Consider the following 18,254-nt stretch of genomic DNA (forward strand, 5'->3'; position numbering starts at 1 on the left):
TGGAGGCCTGTGACCAATGGTGTGCCACAAGGAACGGTGCTGGGTCCACTACTTTTCGTCGTTTATATGAATGATTTGGATGTGAACACAGAGGTATAGTTAATAAGTTTGCACTTGACACCAAAATTGGAGGTGTAGTGGACAGCAAAGAAGGTTACCTCAGAGTACAATGGGATCTTGATCAGATGGTCCAATGGGCTGAGGAGTGGCAGATGGAGTTTAATTTAGATAAATGCGAGGTGCTGCATTTTGGAAAAGCAAATCAGAGCATGACCTATACACCTAATAGTAAGGTCCTAGGGAGTGTTGCTGATCAAAGAGACCTTGGAGTTCATAGCTCCTTGAAAGTAGAGTGGCAGTTAGATAGGATAGTGAAGAAGGCATTTGGTATGCTTTCCTTATTGATCAGAGTATTGAGTATAGGAGTGGGAAGTTATGTTGTGGTTATACAGGACATTAGAATATTGTATGCAATTCTGGTCTCCTTTCTATTGGAAGGATGTTGTAAAACTTGAAAGGGTTCAGAAAAGATTTACAAGAATGTTGCCAGGGTTGGAAGATTTGAACTATAGGGAGAGGTTGAATAGGCTAGGGCTGTTTTCCCTGGAGCGTCGGAGGCTGAGGGGTGACTTTGTAGAGGTTTATAAAATCATGAGGAGCATGGATAGGATAAATAGACAAAGTCTTTTCCCTGGGGTGGGGGAGTCCAGACTAGAGGGCATAGGTTTAGAGTGAAAGAGGAAAATAGAAAAGGGACCTAAGTGGGTGGTACGTGTATGGAATGAGCTGCCAGAGGAATGGTGGAAGCTGGTACAATTGCAACATTTAAAAGGCATCTGGATGGGTATATGAATAGGAAGGATTTAGAGGGATATGGGTCAAGTGCTAGCAAATAGGACTAGATTAGGTTGGGATATCTGGTCGGCATGGACGAGTTGGACCGAAGGGTCTGTTTCCATGCTGTACATCTCTATGACACTGTACATCTTTAATGACCTTGTTGAGGTCATTGAAGGCTTATGCAACTGTGCTGTTTATCATAGAATCCTTCATAGAAACCTTACAGTGTAGAAGCCGACCATTGAGACCACACCAATCTTCCAAAGAGCATCCCAGTCAGACCCCACCTCCCACGCTATCTCTCTAACCCCGCATTTCCCATGGCTAATCCACCTAGCCTGCTCATCTGTGGACTCCATGGGCAATTTAGCATGGCCAACCTATCTAAGCTGCACGTCTATGGACTGTGGGAGGAATCTGGAGTACCCGATGGAAACCCATGCAACATGCAAACACCACACACACATGATGTGGAGGACCTGGTGTTGGACTGGAGTGGACAAAGTTAAAAATCACACAACACCAGGTTATACTCCAAAAGGTGTTTTTGGAAGCACTAGCTTTCGGAGCGCTCTCCTTCATCAGGTAGCTGTGGAGCAGGACCATAAGACACAGAATTTACAGCAAAAGATTACAGTGTCATGCAACTGAAATGATATATTATTCAACCTGTTGGACTATAACCTGGTGTTGTGTGATTTTTAACTTGGTCAACACAGACAGTCATCCAAGGGTGGAATTGAAACCAGGTCCCTGGTGCTGTGAGGCAGCAGTGCTGATGATTTGGTTGTGTTCAGGCCGATTTAACGAACATGTATAATATTTGAACAAGTTCAATATTTGAACAAGTTGAGCATAAGAGGTAAAGTTAGTAAGTTCCCTCAGATTACAATGGGATCTTGATCAGATGGGCCATTGGGCTGAGAAGTGGCAGATGGAGTTTAATTTAGATAAATGCGAGATGCTGCATTTTGGGAAATCTTAGCAGGCATTATACGCTTAATGGTAAGGTCCTAGGGAGTGTTGCTGAACAAAGAGACCTTGAAGTGCAGGTTCATAGCTCCTCGAAAGTGGAGTCACAGTTAGATAGGATAGTGAAGAAGGCGTTTGGTATGCTTCCCTTTATTGGTCAGAGTATTGAGTACAGGAGCTGGGAGGACATGTTGCAGCTGTACAGGACATTGGTTAGGCCACTATTGGAATATTACATGCAATTCTGGTCTCCTTCCTATTGGAAGGATGTTCTGAAACTTGAAGGGGTTCAGAAAAGATTTACAAGGATGTTGCCAGGGTCGGAGGATTTGAGCTATAGGGAGAGGTTGAATAGGCTAGGGCTGTTTTCCCTGGAGCATCGAAGGCTGAGGAGGGACTTTGTAGAGGTTTATAAAATCATGAGGGGCATGGATAGGATAAGTAGACAAAGTCTTTTCCCTGCGGCGAGGGAGTTCAGAACTAGAGGGCATAGGTTTAGGGTGAGAGGGGAAAATAGAAAAGGGACCTAAAGGGGCAATTTTTTCACACAGAGGCTGGTACGTGTATGGAATGAGTTGACAGAGGAAGTGGTGGAAGCTGGTACAATTGCAGCATTTAAAAGGCATCTGGATGGTTATATGAATAGAAAGTGTTTAACGGGATATGGGTCAAGTGCTAGCAAATAGGACTAGATTAGGTTGGGATATCTGGTCGGCATGGATGAGTTGGACTGAAGGGTCTGTTTCTGTGCTGTACATCTCTATGATTCTGTGACTCCAAGTTATTTGTTGATCACAAAGATTGATCACAATTTGTACATACATTTGGCTAAAAGTGAATTTGGGAAAACAAAACTGACTGACTTGGGCTACACTATGGGACAAGTAACACCTAGTGAAACAAAATAAGGGCTCTGTTGAATTTTTCTTTGTCTGAGAAAAAGCACAAAATTCTGCGATATATTGTCATGATCGGGCTTTATCAGATTTTCATCCGAATTTCAACATGCTAGTGGCTCTTTTGTCAACTTATTTAAGAAAGGCAAGAAATTTGAAAGGACAAAAGAATGTTAGGATGACTTTGACAATGTAAAAGATATGCTGGCTACAACACTGGTATCAGCAGCTCCAAACTACAAGAGATTTAAATTGGCTGTTGTCAGTAACATTACAGTGTTGATGCCGTGTTTTTGCAGAGAATGTCATGGATATCTAATGGCCAGTCACTTCTTACACTTAAGAAATTGAATGTGTTTCTTAACCTGATATTAACTCTACAAGTTTCAAAATCTACATAGCCAACAATTCTTCAGAGATTGTTATTTGTACAGACCACAATCCTTTACTTTTTGTTGGAGGTATTCAGTGATAAGAATTTGAGACTGTTTTGTTGGAGTTTGATTCTACAACCATGTAGGTTGGTAATCATTAATGTAATAGGAAAAGACAATATCATAGGGGATGCTTTATTAAGAGCAACATGCATTTGCGTAGAATATGATTGCGGTGAAAATCTTTGCATGACAGTGTAAATATATTATTATTGTGAAAGTAAAATGCAATTGGTAATCAGAGGAAAATTTGATAGAAAATAAAAATGCCTCCTCAAGGTCACTTTTCATTCTTTACAGGGGAGCAGGGTGATGAAGGTTTATGCTATATCATTGAACTTGGATTCAAGAGTTGAGTAAAATGGATTTTGGTCTTCATCTCTGTAAAGGTGACTTTTTATAAAGAGTCAGAGATTAACTTAGATCAATGAATATAGACATCATTTCCAGAACAGGCTATGAGTCAAGTTTTCATTAGATTACTGGGGAGTTACTTGCAAAATATTTGTGCTCTCAGAAAACTGTTTATGAATTCTAGGATGTGGAGGTGACAGTGTTGAACTGGAGTGGACAAAGTTAAAAACCACACAACACCAGGTTATAGTCCAACAGGTTTATTTGGAAGTACAAGCTTTCAGAGCGCTGCTCCATCATCAGGTCGTTAGTGGAGTAGGATCATAAGACACAGAGTTTAAAGCAAAAGATACAATTGATGCAATATATTGAACAAACCTAGAATTCGGGATTAACCGAACAACATGTAGGAGGTGTGGAATTGGCTCACTATAGCTTAGGGCAATGGTGGAGCTGGTACTATTTATCCGAGTGCACTTGGTTACAGGGATACAACTCAGACAGTGTTCCTGTATGTGATTGTTATTCAGCAACCCTTGCCAGCAATGCTCCTATGTGGATGTAAGATGGGTGACAAGAATACCGCCCTTTCCCCAGCTTGGGTGAGGAAATGCCTGTGAAATCATATCCAGTATTGAAATAACAGTTTGAGCAGAAAAATGATGTGTCTTTTTAATAATGATTGTTAGTGTTAAAAGTGTTAAATAAAAATGCCCATCAATGTCCAGGCTCTGACACTGCACATGATACTGGTTGATGTAAAAGTGAGAGAGATATCACAGAAAATGTAACCTTAGCTTTAATTTTTAACTTAATTTTATAGTTTCACTGCATTGCATTTAATATTAAACTTAATTTGTGATCAATCTCTCTTTTACCACTGTTCTTTATGGATAAATACTGGAGCATAATAAAACAAAAACAAAGTTTCCTGTAAGTGCAAGTCACAGCTGATTTTGTTTAAAGCTATTTTTGAATGCATGGCTTGAACTACACTATTTCCCGCCACTTCCCCCACAGAAATAATTATTTAAGTCTGGTTTCTAAACTCACTTTTAATGAAATGCTTTTCAGTATACTAGAAAACCACTTACTTCAATCTTTTGTAAGGTATTGCTGGTAAATCAACACCCAGTGTACTTAAGACTGAATGTCATTAAACAAGTCAGTTTGATCAGCATTGGCTTCAGTGCATATGGTGTGCTTTTGATGTAAATTGGACCACATCAATGATCCTTTTTATTCTTGATGAAGAAGTCAGCAAAGCCATTCTGGCAAACATTCTGCATTTATAATAGCAATTTATTGATTAATGTGGTATTGGGGGTGTTCTTCTGTTGCTTATAAAATATAATTATTGTATTTACGATATTTCTTTGAGTTTAGAAACTTTCACATTTCTATTTATTTTTCGCAGCCATGTCAGTTACATTGAAACTCAACACCGAGACATTGATGAGAAGAATGAGGAAGATAAAAAGGTAAAATTAAAATAGTCCTAAAGTAATTTTACACATCTCTTCCCCCACCCCCACACATGCACACATGCACTTCAAAAACCTAAATGCGTAGGTTTCAGATGTATTCAGAGCAGCTTTACCGAACTATCTTAACATAAAACCACTACAGCAATGTTTGAAGTCATTGAGACAAAAGGCTGCTTGCATAGAATTGGTTCTGTGGAGAGACAGGGTGGTACAGTGAATAAGAGAATCAAAAGGCTGGAAATTTGCTGCTGTGAATAAACGCTAGCATTTCCCTGAGGTGATTTGTCTTGCACTTCACATTCTACAGATGTTAAAGCCCTTTTCTCTGTAAAGACCTGAGGTTCTTTGGTAGCACTTTGATATCCTGCTTGAATTCAATCTGTGAAATAGAAGAATCACTCTATGACTTGGAGCCCTGCATAGTCTTTGATGTGTGATCCAGTTTTTGCTGCTTACCACTTGATGTTGAAAGGATGAAATGAAAATGTACAGATTTGCCAGTAACTCTGTTAAGTATATGTAAGATTAAAAGCTAAAACCCTTTGGAGTATGTAGTTAGAAATGTTAAACAGATTAATACTTTCCTATTGTTCTTTTATTTAAAAAAATATAGATTACATCTAGAGCAAGTCAGTGTGTTGCTACTAAAACACTGAGTAATCAAAAACATAACCAGATTAATTGCAAAAAATATTACTTGTGTTGTCTTGATATTCTTTTCACCAGGTTAATGTTAAAAATGTAAATGTAGTGTAGGTGCACTTGTTCATTTAAATTCTGCAGTTAATTTATATTAAAATCATACACGTTAACTATCAGAGTATAACCAGCTGTCTTTGAAAACCATTTCTTTTTTTATCTTTTTTGTATGTAGCCAATACATGACATAATGTTTCAGCTTCTGATACAAGGGTGAGATGTCCTGAGTTATCCAACTTGTTATATTTGTTACAGATAGAGAATGAGAACTTGTTTTTGTTTAGACTTAATAAATGAGAACAACTTTTGAAACACGAGCTTGGATTATTGTGCATGTCTGTTGCCACAACCTTTTGTTTTGTCTACCTACAGTATTAAGATCTGAGTCTAGATTAGAATGGTGCTGGAAGAGCACAGCAGTTCAGGCAGCATCCGACGAGCAGCAAAATCGACGTTTCGGGCAAAAGCCCTTCATCAGGATGGCTTTTGTCCAAAAAGTCAATTTTACTGCTCCTCGGATGCTGCCTGAACTGCTGTGCTTTTCCAGCACCATTCTAATCTAGACTCTGGTTTCCAGCATCTGCAGTCATTGTTTTTACCTCATTGTTTTTACCTACAGTATTAATATGAAATGAGACAAAGAACATGGTAATTTTCATCAATGTTTAACATGATTTCTGGTCAATTTAATTTGTTTAATTTTTTTAAGGCTTCTGATGAAGTAGCAAATCAAGCATTACCACATGAAACACAGCATGAAGCTCATACAATTATGAAAGGTAAGATAATATTTGGAGTAAAGAGTTACAGGTCAAAATTTCCATTCGCACAGCATACCTGGAAATAATATGCTAGATCGTTGGTAATTACACATTTGCGCAAAGATATTATTACAACCCATTTGTTTTCTACGTGCAAATATGGGCAATATAAGAAATGGCTTATTTACATTCAATACAGCGCAGAACAGGTCCTTCGGCCCTCATTGTTAGCATGATGATGCAACCAGCAAGCAACAATGAAGAGAAAATGCTCCAGCATTTACACGTGTAGTAATTTGAGTTTACACTAATCTGGATTGAATCAGAACCCAACTCATACCTTAAGTAGATACAATTAAGATAAATGTTAAGTCATGCTTGCAAACTGAAATTTTGACCCATTTCCCACATCTTATGTACTGGTCTTGATTTATAATGTGTATTGATGGTGTTCAATCAATTTGGGTAGAATATTGAGAAGGAGAAAATGAGGACTGCAGATGCCAGCGATCAGAGTTGAGAGTGTGGTGCTGGAAAGACACAGCAGACTAGGCAGCATTCGAGGAGCAGAAGAATTGACATTTTGGGCATAAGCTCTTCAATAGGCATGAGGCTTGTGGGAGCCTCCACAAGCCTCATGCCTGAGGAAGGGCTTTTGCCCGAAACATCGATTCTCCTGCTCCTCGGATGCTGCCTGACCTGCTGTGCTTTTCCAGCAGCACACTCTTGACTCTAGAATATTGAGAAGATTGTATCTATGTGGTGAGCAAGATATTATCAAAATTCAGCCTGTTAAATCGGTGTTGTTTCGGTTTTTAGAGATGATTGATCTGCAGAAAACCATAAACCCTTTCAAAACCATAAAATGTATGGGCAGAAGCCAGCTAGGTAGTCAAGCTTTGTTGTGGAACAAATCTGATGATATCCTTCATTAATCATTTTTAAAAACCACACAACACCAGGTTAATAGTCCAACTGGTTTATTTGGAAGCACTAGCTTTCGCTCCTTCATCAGGTGGTTTTGGAGAATAAGATTGTAAGACACAGAATTTATAGCAAATGATTACACTGTGATGCAACTACAATTATATATTGAAAAAGACCTGGATTTTTTGTTAAGTCTCTCATTGTTTAGAATGACCATGTTGGTTTCACTTCTTTCACATGTAAATTGCAAAACTTATTTTAAAAGTTACATTCTCAAGTGAACTTTAACAATTGGTGTCATGTCAGCCCAGATAATGTATTGAAGGTGTGAATTTCCCTGTGTGAGGTTGCCTGTGCCACAAGGTCAGATTGATTCTAATCTAAAAAACAGATTTACAGAATCTTACATGAATTCATGCAGTTTTTGAGCAAAGTAAATGTAATTCTGCAAGTACAAATTCACCCCACAAACTTATGTGTGTGTGTGTGTGTAAGTGAGAGAGAGAGAGAGAGAGAAAGATGGGAGTGTGTTATCAGTATCTGTGAGAGTGTATGTGTATGTGTGTGAGTGTAAAGAGGTATAAGTCTGTGAGAGGGTGTGTGTGGGGTGTATGTGTGAGTGTATGAGAGAGGATCTGCGTGAGTGTGTGTGTCTTCAGGAGAATGTGTGTGTAGGAGTAAATGCCACATTCATCAGCTGCACCCACAAGGTAGAGCAGAACATTATCTATGGTCTCAAAACCAACCCAACATTGTGATCAAGGAAATTGTAGATAAAGGAGGAGCCATCGTCATTCAGAATAGAACAAACTACTGCAAGGAAGTGTACGACAACTGAACAATCAGGAACACTACAGGCAACTATCGGCCGATCCGAGCAAAGAGCACACCTGTGAACTAAACACATTGATCAGGACTTTGGATCCTGTTCTTCAGAGTTTCCTACGTGGACTCATCCCACATACTTCTCGCGTAGGCGACTTCTACTGCCTTCTGAAGATACATAAATCCAACACATTGGGACCTCCCATCGTATCAGGCAATGGGACTCTGTGCAAGAACCTCTCTGACTATGTTGAAGGCATCTTGAAACCCATTGTACAGGGGCACTCCCAGCTTCTGTCACGACACTACAGATTTCTTACAGAAACTCAACATCCACGGACTAGTTGAACCGGGAACATTCCTCGTCACAATGGACGTTTCGGCACTGTACACCAGCATCCCCCACAGTGATGGCATTGCGGCAATAGTCTCAGTACTGAATACAAACAACTGCCAATCTCCAAGCACCATCCTACAACTCATCCACTTTATCCTCAATCACTACGTCTTCACTTTTGACAACCAGTTCTTCATCCAAAAACATGGAACAGTCATGGGGACCAAATTTGCACCCCAATATGCCAACATTTTCATGGACAGGTTCAAACAAGACTTCTTCTCTATGCAGGACCTCCAATCAACACTATACACCAGGTACATTGATGACATTTTTTTCCTCTGAACCCATGGAGAGGACTCACTGAAAAAACCACACAGTGATATCAATAAGTTTTATACCACCATCAAACTCACCCTGGACTACTCTCTACTATCTGTCTCATTCTTGGACACATGCATCTCTATCAAGGATGGGCACCTCAGCATGTCACTCTACCGCAAACCCACGGATTACCTCACAATGCTACACTTCTCCAGCTTCCACCTGAAACATATTAAAACAGCCAACCCCACTCGACAAGCCCAACGCGTACACTGGATCTGTTCAGATGAGGAGGAACGTGACGGGCACCTGGAAGTACTCAGGAATGCCCTCATAAGAACAGGGTACGATGCTCAACTCATCGGCCACCAGTTCCGATGTGCCACAGCGAGGAACCGTAATGACCTCTTCAGGAGACAGACACATGATGCAACTGACAAGGTACCTTTCATTGTCCAGTACTTCCCAGGAGCTGAAAAACTATGCCATGTTCTTCGCAGCCTGCAATACATTATCAATGAGGATGAGCACCTCGCCAGACTTCCACTTCTCGCCTTTAAACAACCACCAAACCTCAAACAGATCATTGTTCATAGCAAACTGCCCAGCTTTCAGGACAATACTATACAACCTTGTCACGGTAGACGCTGCAAAACGTGTCAGAATGTCGACACAGATACCACCATTATGCATGGGGACTCCTCCCACCATGTATGTGGCAGATTCTCATGCAACTTAGCCAACATTGTCTATCTCATACGCTGCAGGCAAAGATGCCCTGAGGCATGGTACATTGGCGAAACCAAGCAGAGGCTACGGCAACGGATTAATGGGCACTGCACAGCAATCAACAGACAGGAATGTTCCCTCCCAGTCGGAGAACACTTCAGCGGTCCGGGACATTCAACCTTGGATCTTGGGTGACCATCCTTCAAGACACACATTGGGACAGGCAACAACGAAAATTGGCTGAGGAGAGGCTGATAGCCAAGTTCGGTACCCATGGGGATGGCCTCAACCGGAACCTTGGGTTCATGTCACACTACAGGTGACCATATTGCACTATAGATACAGACACACTCCCACAGACACACACACTCACGCAGACCCTCTCTCTTACGCTCACACATACACTCGCTCACACACACACATGCATTTGTGGGGTGAATTTGTACTTGCAGAATTACATTTTACTTTGCTCAAAAACTGCATGAATTCATGTAAGATTCTGTAAATTTGTGTCTTAGATTAGAATCAGTCTGACCATTGTGGCACAGACAGCCTCACACAAGGAAACTCACACCTTCAATACATTATCTGGGCTGACATGACACCAGTTTATAAAATTCACTTGAGAACGTAACTTTTAAAAAAGGTTTTGTGATTTACATGTGAAAGAACTGAAAGTAACATGGTCATTCTAAAAGATGAGAGACTTAACAAACAATAGGGGTCTTCTTCAATGTATAATTTCAGTTACATCACACTGTAAACTTTTGTTATAAATTCTGTGTCTTACAATCTTATTCTTCACAACCACCTGATGAAGGAGGAGCACTCCAAAAGCTAGTGCTTCCAAATAAACCTGTTGGACTATAACCTGGTCTTGTGTGATTTTTAACTTTGTACACCCCAGTCCAACACCAGCATCTCCAAATCTTCCTTAACCATGCAATCTATGATTTTAATCTGCTGTATTGGTGGTACAGTTATAATTAGAAATGCTCAAGCGGCCAGTATTAGAGATGCACAAATTTAGATGACTAAAAGTTTACAAAAGGTTGTTGAGCCTAGAGGCAACAAATGCATGGCTGAGGGTTTCACTGGCAGATGAACTGAGACATGGGCAAAGTTAGAGAGATGAAATACACAGACTTGGTGATGGCACAAATACAAGGTCAGAAATTTGTCTCAGGATCACATATTATATCACAGTTCTGAAGAGGATGGTTTGATCTCAGAGTATTGCCAAAGAGAGGAATTGAGTCAGTAGCTAAGGAATGGGATTTGGTACAGGAATGAAGCCAATGAGTGAAATGTTCCCATATTCTGGATATGTCAATTTCCATGATTTCATGAAGGGTTTCCTTCTGTGGGCCATGGCAACTTGCCTATCACGTTCTTCCATTGCTGACTTTATTAATCATGCACTCGGGGTCTCTGAGCCATTAACATTGAATCAAGGGCTCACAGAGGCCAAGTTCTCCCCACTGCCAGGAATTTTGGCATGTTATCACAAACATCATACATAATGCATAGTGACACAAAAAGACTGTAGGTCAAGAGCTACTGTTCTAAGTGTGTTGTTCAACCACATTCGAAAGAAAATGGCAGATACTGGGAAGTTGCTACCCCAGATCACCAACAGGAATTTGGAGCTTCTGATGAATGGGAAGATGGAGAAGAGGTGTCGTTCTCTTTCCATTGGAGAATGACCATTGGAGACCATGACACACCAGATGCTGCCAACATGAAGACTGTTTTCCAAATCAGTGCTGTTTCCACAGTCAGCAGAAGGAAACAGGAGTACCAAAAGAAGGTCAATCTGCATTCTGCAATGTAAGGACCACCATCTTCTGCGTACCACCTGACACTCACTCAAACTTTGCCATTGCACACATCTCCATGGAAACTAATAATCTAATGCTCTTACAGTCTCATGCAGCATCTTCAATTAGCGGCTCTTATCCACCTCATCCTCCAACACTACTAACTCTTTTTGCCCTCTGCAGTTCTGCCCATTCATTCAGAACGTCTCACCACCTCTGCTGCTCCGGCATCACCATGAACAGCTCCTCCAACCACATTGATTTCACTCATAATTGGCCAAAATAGCCAGAGTCGGTTCATGGCGAGCTAACATTCATCTTCTCATCCCCTACAAGGAGAAGATACTTGAACTAGCAGGAGAGATTTGAAAATGCTCATGGAGATGCTGAGAAATCCATGTTGAGGCAACCAAGTAGGCTACATTGTGCTCTACTGTGCCACACTGCTCTCCCATTAGCATCATTTGCAACATTTATGTAACATGCTCAAATGTCTGCCCCTATTACGGAAATAATTCTCTTACGCAGACACTAGCAGCACCCACACAGCCTGTGCCCCTAAGATGCCAGCCCCTCATCAGCTCCTCCTCCACCTCTGAGGAAGAAGCTACAGATCCCTCAGGTGATGCACCAGTCAGTGTTTTCCACCAGATCTGCAATTTTCTTCTGGGTGAGTACTTTATCTAGATTAGACTCAGGAGCATAATAAGGTGACACTGGCATGTCTCCTCAATTAATTGAGGAAGAAAAACCCTGGACTGGCTCTCAGGGCATTGTCAGAGACAAGGGCACCTGCTCACCCTCATGCAGAAGATAATCAATAGTATCAGTTGTTAATAACTTTATACAAGTATGCAGATAGTCACAGGAGCAATTGTCAGGTTTGTGCAAGACTGGATTGAAGATTGAGGGTACCCATCAAAGTTATTGAGGGTACCCATCAAAGACTCCAGCCTGCATACAGCTGGTTGTCTTCATGGTCAGGTTGGTGAATGCCAGGTCCAGCAGAAAGATCAGTGAGTGCTGAGAATAAACATAGATCTGAACTCCGTTATATTAGCTGTTGTTGCTCAGCAGCAGCAAAGTGAAAGGGGGGACAAGGAATATTGACCTCGCTCTAAGTGCGCCTTCCTCTCACAGAGACAGGGGCCTACAGATACCTAGACTGAGGAGGAACCACACAGAGGTGTGGTCCCACTGATGTCCCCCCTCAAGACATTCCAGAGGCACCAGCAGCTCCACTTCCACCCTTTCTGCAATACTCAATCCCTTGAAAGTTGCATTCAAGAAGGATAAGGAGGACTGCAAATGCTGGAGATCAGAGTCGAGAGTGTGGTGCTGGAAAAGCACAGCAGGCCAGGCAGCATCCGAGGAGCAGGAGAATTGATGTTTTGGGCAAACACTTTGTCAAGAAGGATAAACCTCCATCTGGGTAGAACACTCTCAACATGTCTGTGCCCTTTAGCTATCAATACCCTCTTGGTCATCCAACCAAATCTTCTAGGTCAACAGGCTCCACTACAGAGCTGGCTTCCTCCACCCTCAATGCAGACCTGAGGATATTGTGTGAGAAAGCGAAAGAAATCCCTCTGAGGCCACATAGGTAGCATGGGTTACTCTGAATGGTAAATAAAATTTTGCACCTGTGAATATGTGCACTTTCAATCTCAACCTGCCTGTGTGCCTGCCATTTCAGCTGTAGAATCGGAAACTGGAGACTGTGTCAGAGTTCATCCAGAGCAGGATAGAAGTTAGAGTGGTGAGACATTGTTTATTTTCAAGAAATACTCTGAATAGCTAACGATTTCAAACATCCACCAACTCTTATGTTCATGACTGCAGCCAAGACACTCAACTTTGCTGATGATATTACAGATTGCAAACCTTGCAATTCTTTTCTTCACTCATTTTTCCATACCAATGGTCACTTTTGATGATTCGGAGATGCCGGTGTTGGACTGGGGTGTACAAAGTTAAAAATCACACAACACCAGGTTATAGTCCAACAGGTTTAATTGGAAGCACACTAGCTTTCGGAGCGACGCTCCTTCATCAGGTCACTTTTGATGTGTGACCCTGTGATAATTTATGAATGCATGCTTCTCTGGGGCAAAGGTTCATTCCACCTACATGTCTTACAAGGGACTGAGCACTCCTTTAAGGATGGGTGATGTCTAATAACTAAGCTGTACTTCATAGCACATTGTTCTAATTGGAAAAGATGTGTTAAGCCCTCAGTGAGTAACTTTAGACATTGGAGTGGTGAATTCTACAGCACTACAAGTTCACACGCTCAGTGTATGTGAGATCACAGGCGTTGAGAGCTAAACAGTGATTGGTGGGTGAGGTAGGTCTGTATTGGGATGTCTGATTGCTGATGGTGATGGAAGAACTCAGTATGCAGCTCTTGGATTCCTTGTCGTGAAAGAAGTCTCAGAAGCTAACTTTCTGTGGCACTACATTAGAACCCTATCTAACTGAGTGTTAATCTTTCTTAATACCCATCAGAACAGATAATGTTGTCCTTCTTGAAGGTGAAAACAGTTAGATGTTTTAAAGCTTCAAACAGTTGATAAAGTAATATTTATTGCACAATAGGGAAGACGATGAAAGAGCCAACAAAAGAAGCAATATTTGCTTTAGCACACACACAGGAGCTGCTTGTCTTTGCAACAACAAAAAACATCTGCATTCTGTGAATGATAGACAACTCTGATATTTTGGAAGTGGGTGTCAATTAAGTTCAGTCTGGCTTGATGTGTTTGATACTGCGTTGCTGTAAAGTGGTGTAAGTGATGTTCTTCCTGTTAATATCTTAATCTTCTTCCTTGGAAAACTGATGCCAATCTTGCATTTGTGCAGAGCACAGTTTGCCAGAGTTACTTGGCATGCTCCATCTGAAGCGTATTGCAAGGCCTCTCCAGATTGATCCAAGCATCATTCCGTGATGGGTGATGGATCATGGGCAGCATTATATCTGCATTTTGCATTAGTCAGGAGGTTCCTTAAATAAGTCATCAACCATGGTTAGACAGGGTAGCTCTTCTTTCTGAGCAGCCATCCTTGTATGGCTTTCAATAGTTTGAATGAAGCAAGAACTTGAGAGTTCTCAAGAATATAGGCACTATGGTATCTTCCAGCATACTTTAAAGTGATCAGTAAGAGAACCAGTGGTGAAAAAGCAAATTTTTTTGTTATGTGTGGTGAGGATCTAGAATACACTGCCTGAAGGTGTGGTTGAGATATATACATTTGTAGATCTTAGTGCCTTTACATCATTGCTTGTGCAAAGGAGAAGCAAGAAAGTTTCTTCCAAGCTCGGTAAGTTCCCTATAAAGCATTCCCTTTGATCTGTTCAACTCCACTGTTTCCATAATCTCTGCTCACAATCACTGAATTCCCCTCCCCTCATTGACCATTCCCACCATCACCAACTCTTCACCTTTACGTTCTGTCACAATCCACCAGGTTACTGCGTTGGAAATCAAACCCCACTAGTTCTGGAGAGTGACTAGTTCACAAATTATAAAGTCTCTGACTTATTACAAACAGCAACTGGTGACAGAAAACAATTGGTTTTCCTTAGCTTCAACTACTCTATTGGGGCACGGGACTACTGTTCCAGATGTAAAAGGACTTCTCACTGTATAGTTCGCACTCACAAGTTGTTCAGCCATTCAGAAACCAATCAGAGGCTGATGGTCTTTGATTTGAGAACTGGTGAGCAGTGGGAAATACCAGTCAGCCACATGTTGCTGGTCGAATATCACTTTTTACACACTTCCCTGTGCAATATTGTCCGTTTACTATTCCCCATTGCTTACAAAGCAACAGTATAAAGCCAACTTAACTGCATTCTTGTTATTTGCTCTTAAAAGTACATCAATTCCTTCCTCAGTCTTCTGATGTAAAAGACTCATTTTCTCATTTCAGTCCACAACGTCCTCAAAGGTAATTAGGGACGAACAATAAAATGCTGGTCAGCAGCGATGTCCATGTCCCACGAGGGAATTTTATAAAGTCAAAAACAAAGTAAAATAAATAGATCATATCTTTATGACTCTCACCTGTATGATGAGAGTCCAAGATCACATTAATTTTTCATAAACATTATTTCCTTTAGATTTTAATGATCAAGCCTTACTTGATTTTTACCCGATCTGAAGCAGTTTGTTTTTCCCCACATGGAATTCCATCTGCACAAATCTGTCTAGTTCCCAAGTGTACTTCAATTCTTCTGCAGGTTATCCTTTTTGGCTTCGGAGTCTACGCTTTAATAGTTTCATGTTGCCTAGAATGTTTCCACTGGGCTTGTAATGTCTAGCTTTAGATTATATATATCAGCAAGGCGGCTAAACCCGAGACTCTACTACTGTAGTGTCTCCCACCCGCCCTCCTTCTCTAACCTAGTTAATAAGTAGGAAGAGCGGGAGCGACGACTAGGGGACTGCCGGTAATATATCTGGGCAGTGGCCGAACCTGAGACACTACACGTGTTGTATCTCCCACACATCTCCCCCTCCACCCCCCCCAACCAAAAATAGGACTCTGGTTTGTTAAGGTAAGGATTTTCTATTTCTTTATCGGTGAATGGTTAAAAATTTACTTTTTATGGTTTATCTACTAATTGATTTTTAGAAAAAGACTATAGCAGAGAGGTATCAGAAAGTATTTTAACTCAAACCTATTACTCAAAGTAATAAAGTAATTAACTAAGCAGAGATGGCTGGGCAGGTGATGTGCTGTAGCTGCATGATGTGGAAGCTGGCTGATCCCATTGTGAATGGCAGTGACCACATCTGCAGCAAGTGTTGGTTGCTGGAAGAACTCCGGATCAGAGTTGATGATCTGGAATCTGAGCTTCAAACACTGCGGCACATCTGGGAGGGGGAGAGTTACCTGGACACTTTGTTTCAAGAGGCAGTCACACCTGGGAGATTAAGTCGTGGTGCAGAACGCCATTCAAGAGGGGGGAGCAAAAAGATAAGTAGTTGTTATAGGGGATTCTATAATTAGGGGGACAGATAGTATCCTATGCAAGCCGGATCGGGAGTCTCGCATGGTGTGTTGCTTGCCCAGTGCCAGGGTGCGGGACATCTCCGACCGGCTTGAAAGGATATTGGAGCAGGAGGGGGAGGATCTAGTTGTTGTGGTCCACGTTGGGACTAACAACATAGACAAAGCTAAGGTGGAGGACATGTTTGGGGATTATCAAGCACTCGGAAGGAAATTGAAGCACAGGTCCTCAAAGGTAATAATCTCCGGATTACTGCCCGAGCCACGTGCCAATTGGCATAGGGATAAGAAAATTAGGGAAGTAAACACGTGGCTAAGGATTGGTGTGGGAAAGAGGGATTCCATTTCATGGGGCATTGGCACCAGTTTTGGAACCGGGAGGATCTGTACCATTGGGACGGTCTCCACCTGAACCGATCTGGTACCAATGTTCTAGCGAAGAGGATAAATAGGGTGGTCAGTAGGACTTTAAACTTCCGAGTTGGGGGGAAGGGAAAGTGAAAGCGACAGGGAGTATGGAGTTAAATGGAAAGATAAGCAGGAGGATAGCATGTATGCAGGTGGATTTTACCTTGAGGCAGATTAGGAATGCAACAAAAAGGAAGGATAACCTAGGACATCTTATGACTTCCAATATATCTAATGATAAGAATGTTAGCATTAAGGCACTTTACCTGAATGCTCGTAGCATTGTAACAAAGTAGATGAACTAACGACACAGATCATTGTGAATGATTATGATGTGGTAGGCATCACAGAGACATGGTTACAGGGGGGTCAGGACTGGCAGTTAAACATCCAAGGATTTACAACTTATCGAAAAGTCAGGGAGGTGGGCAGAGGGGGCGGGGTGACCTTGTTCGTTAAGAACAAAATTAAATCTATGGCACTGAATGATATAGGGTCGGATGATGTGGAGTCTGTGTGGGTGGAATTGAGGAACCACAAAGGCAAAAAAACCATAATGGGAATTATGTACAGACCTCCTAACAGTGGTCAGGACCAGAGGCGCAACATGTACCGGGAAATAGAAAAGGCATGTCGGAAAGGCAAGGTCACGGTGATCATGGGGGACTTCAATATGCAGGTGGATTGGGTAAATAATGTTGCTAGTGGATCCAAAGAAAGGGGATTCTTGGAATGCTTACAGGATGGCTTTTTGGAACAGCTTGTCATGGACCCCACAAGGGAGCAGGCTATTTTGGATCTAGTGCTATGTAATGAACCAGACTTTATTAAAAAATCTTAAAGTAAGGAAACACTTAGGAAGCAGCGATCATAATATGGTAGAGTTCAGTCTGCAGTTTGAAAGAGAGAAGGCAAAATTGGATGTAATGGTGTTACAGTTAAACAAGGTAATTATGAGGGCATGAGAGAGGAACTGACGAAAATCGACTGGAAGCAGAGCCTCGCAGGGAAGACAGTAGAGCAAAAATGGCAGGAGTTTTTGGGTATAATTGAGGACACAGTACAGAGGTTCATCCCCAAGAAAAGAAAGATTATCCGGGGGGGATTAGACAGCCATGGCTGACAAAGAAAGTCAGGAAATGTATCAAAGAAAAAGAGAGATCCTATAAAGTGGCCAAGAGCACTGGGAAATCAGAAGATTGGGAAGGCTACAAAAACAAACAGAGGATAACAAAGAGAGAAATAAGGAAGGAGAGGATCAAATATGAAAGTAGGCTAGCCAGTAATATTAGAAATGATAATAAAAGTTTCTTTCAATGCATAAGAAACAAACGACAGGCAAAAGTAGACATTGGGCCACTTCAAACCGATGCTGGAAGGCTAGTGATGGGAGATAAGGAAATAGCAGGAAAACTTAATAAGTAC

The 18,254-nt window shown here is 41.5% G+C and overlaps 1 protein-coding gene across 4 annotated transcripts in view; it reads left to right on the forward strand.

The window, feature by feature from the left end:
• The window catches only part of myo3b (myosin IIIB), a 577,679-nt gene that overhangs the window by 457,818 nt on the left and 101,607 nt on the right, over window positions 1-18,254 (forward strand). For all 4 annotated transcript variants that reach the window (XM_043693701.1, XM_043693698.1, XM_043693699.1 and 1 more), the window contains 2 exons: window positions 4,914-4,977; window positions 6,392-6,461. In XM_043693701.1, the coding sequence (XP_043549636.1) occupies window positions 4,914-4,977; window positions 6,392-6,461 (134 nt within the window). The remainder of the gene's footprint in view (window positions 1-4,913; window positions 4,978-6,391; window positions 6,462-18,254) is intronic.

This window comes from Chiloscyllium plagiosum, chromosome 7 (genome assembly GCF_004010195.1).
Source record: "Chiloscyllium plagiosum isolate BGI_BamShark_2017 chromosome 7, ASM401019v2, whole genome shotgun sequence".
NCBI lineage: Eukaryota > Metazoa > Chordata > Chondrichthyes > Orectolobiformes > Hemiscylliidae > Chiloscyllium > Chiloscyllium plagiosum.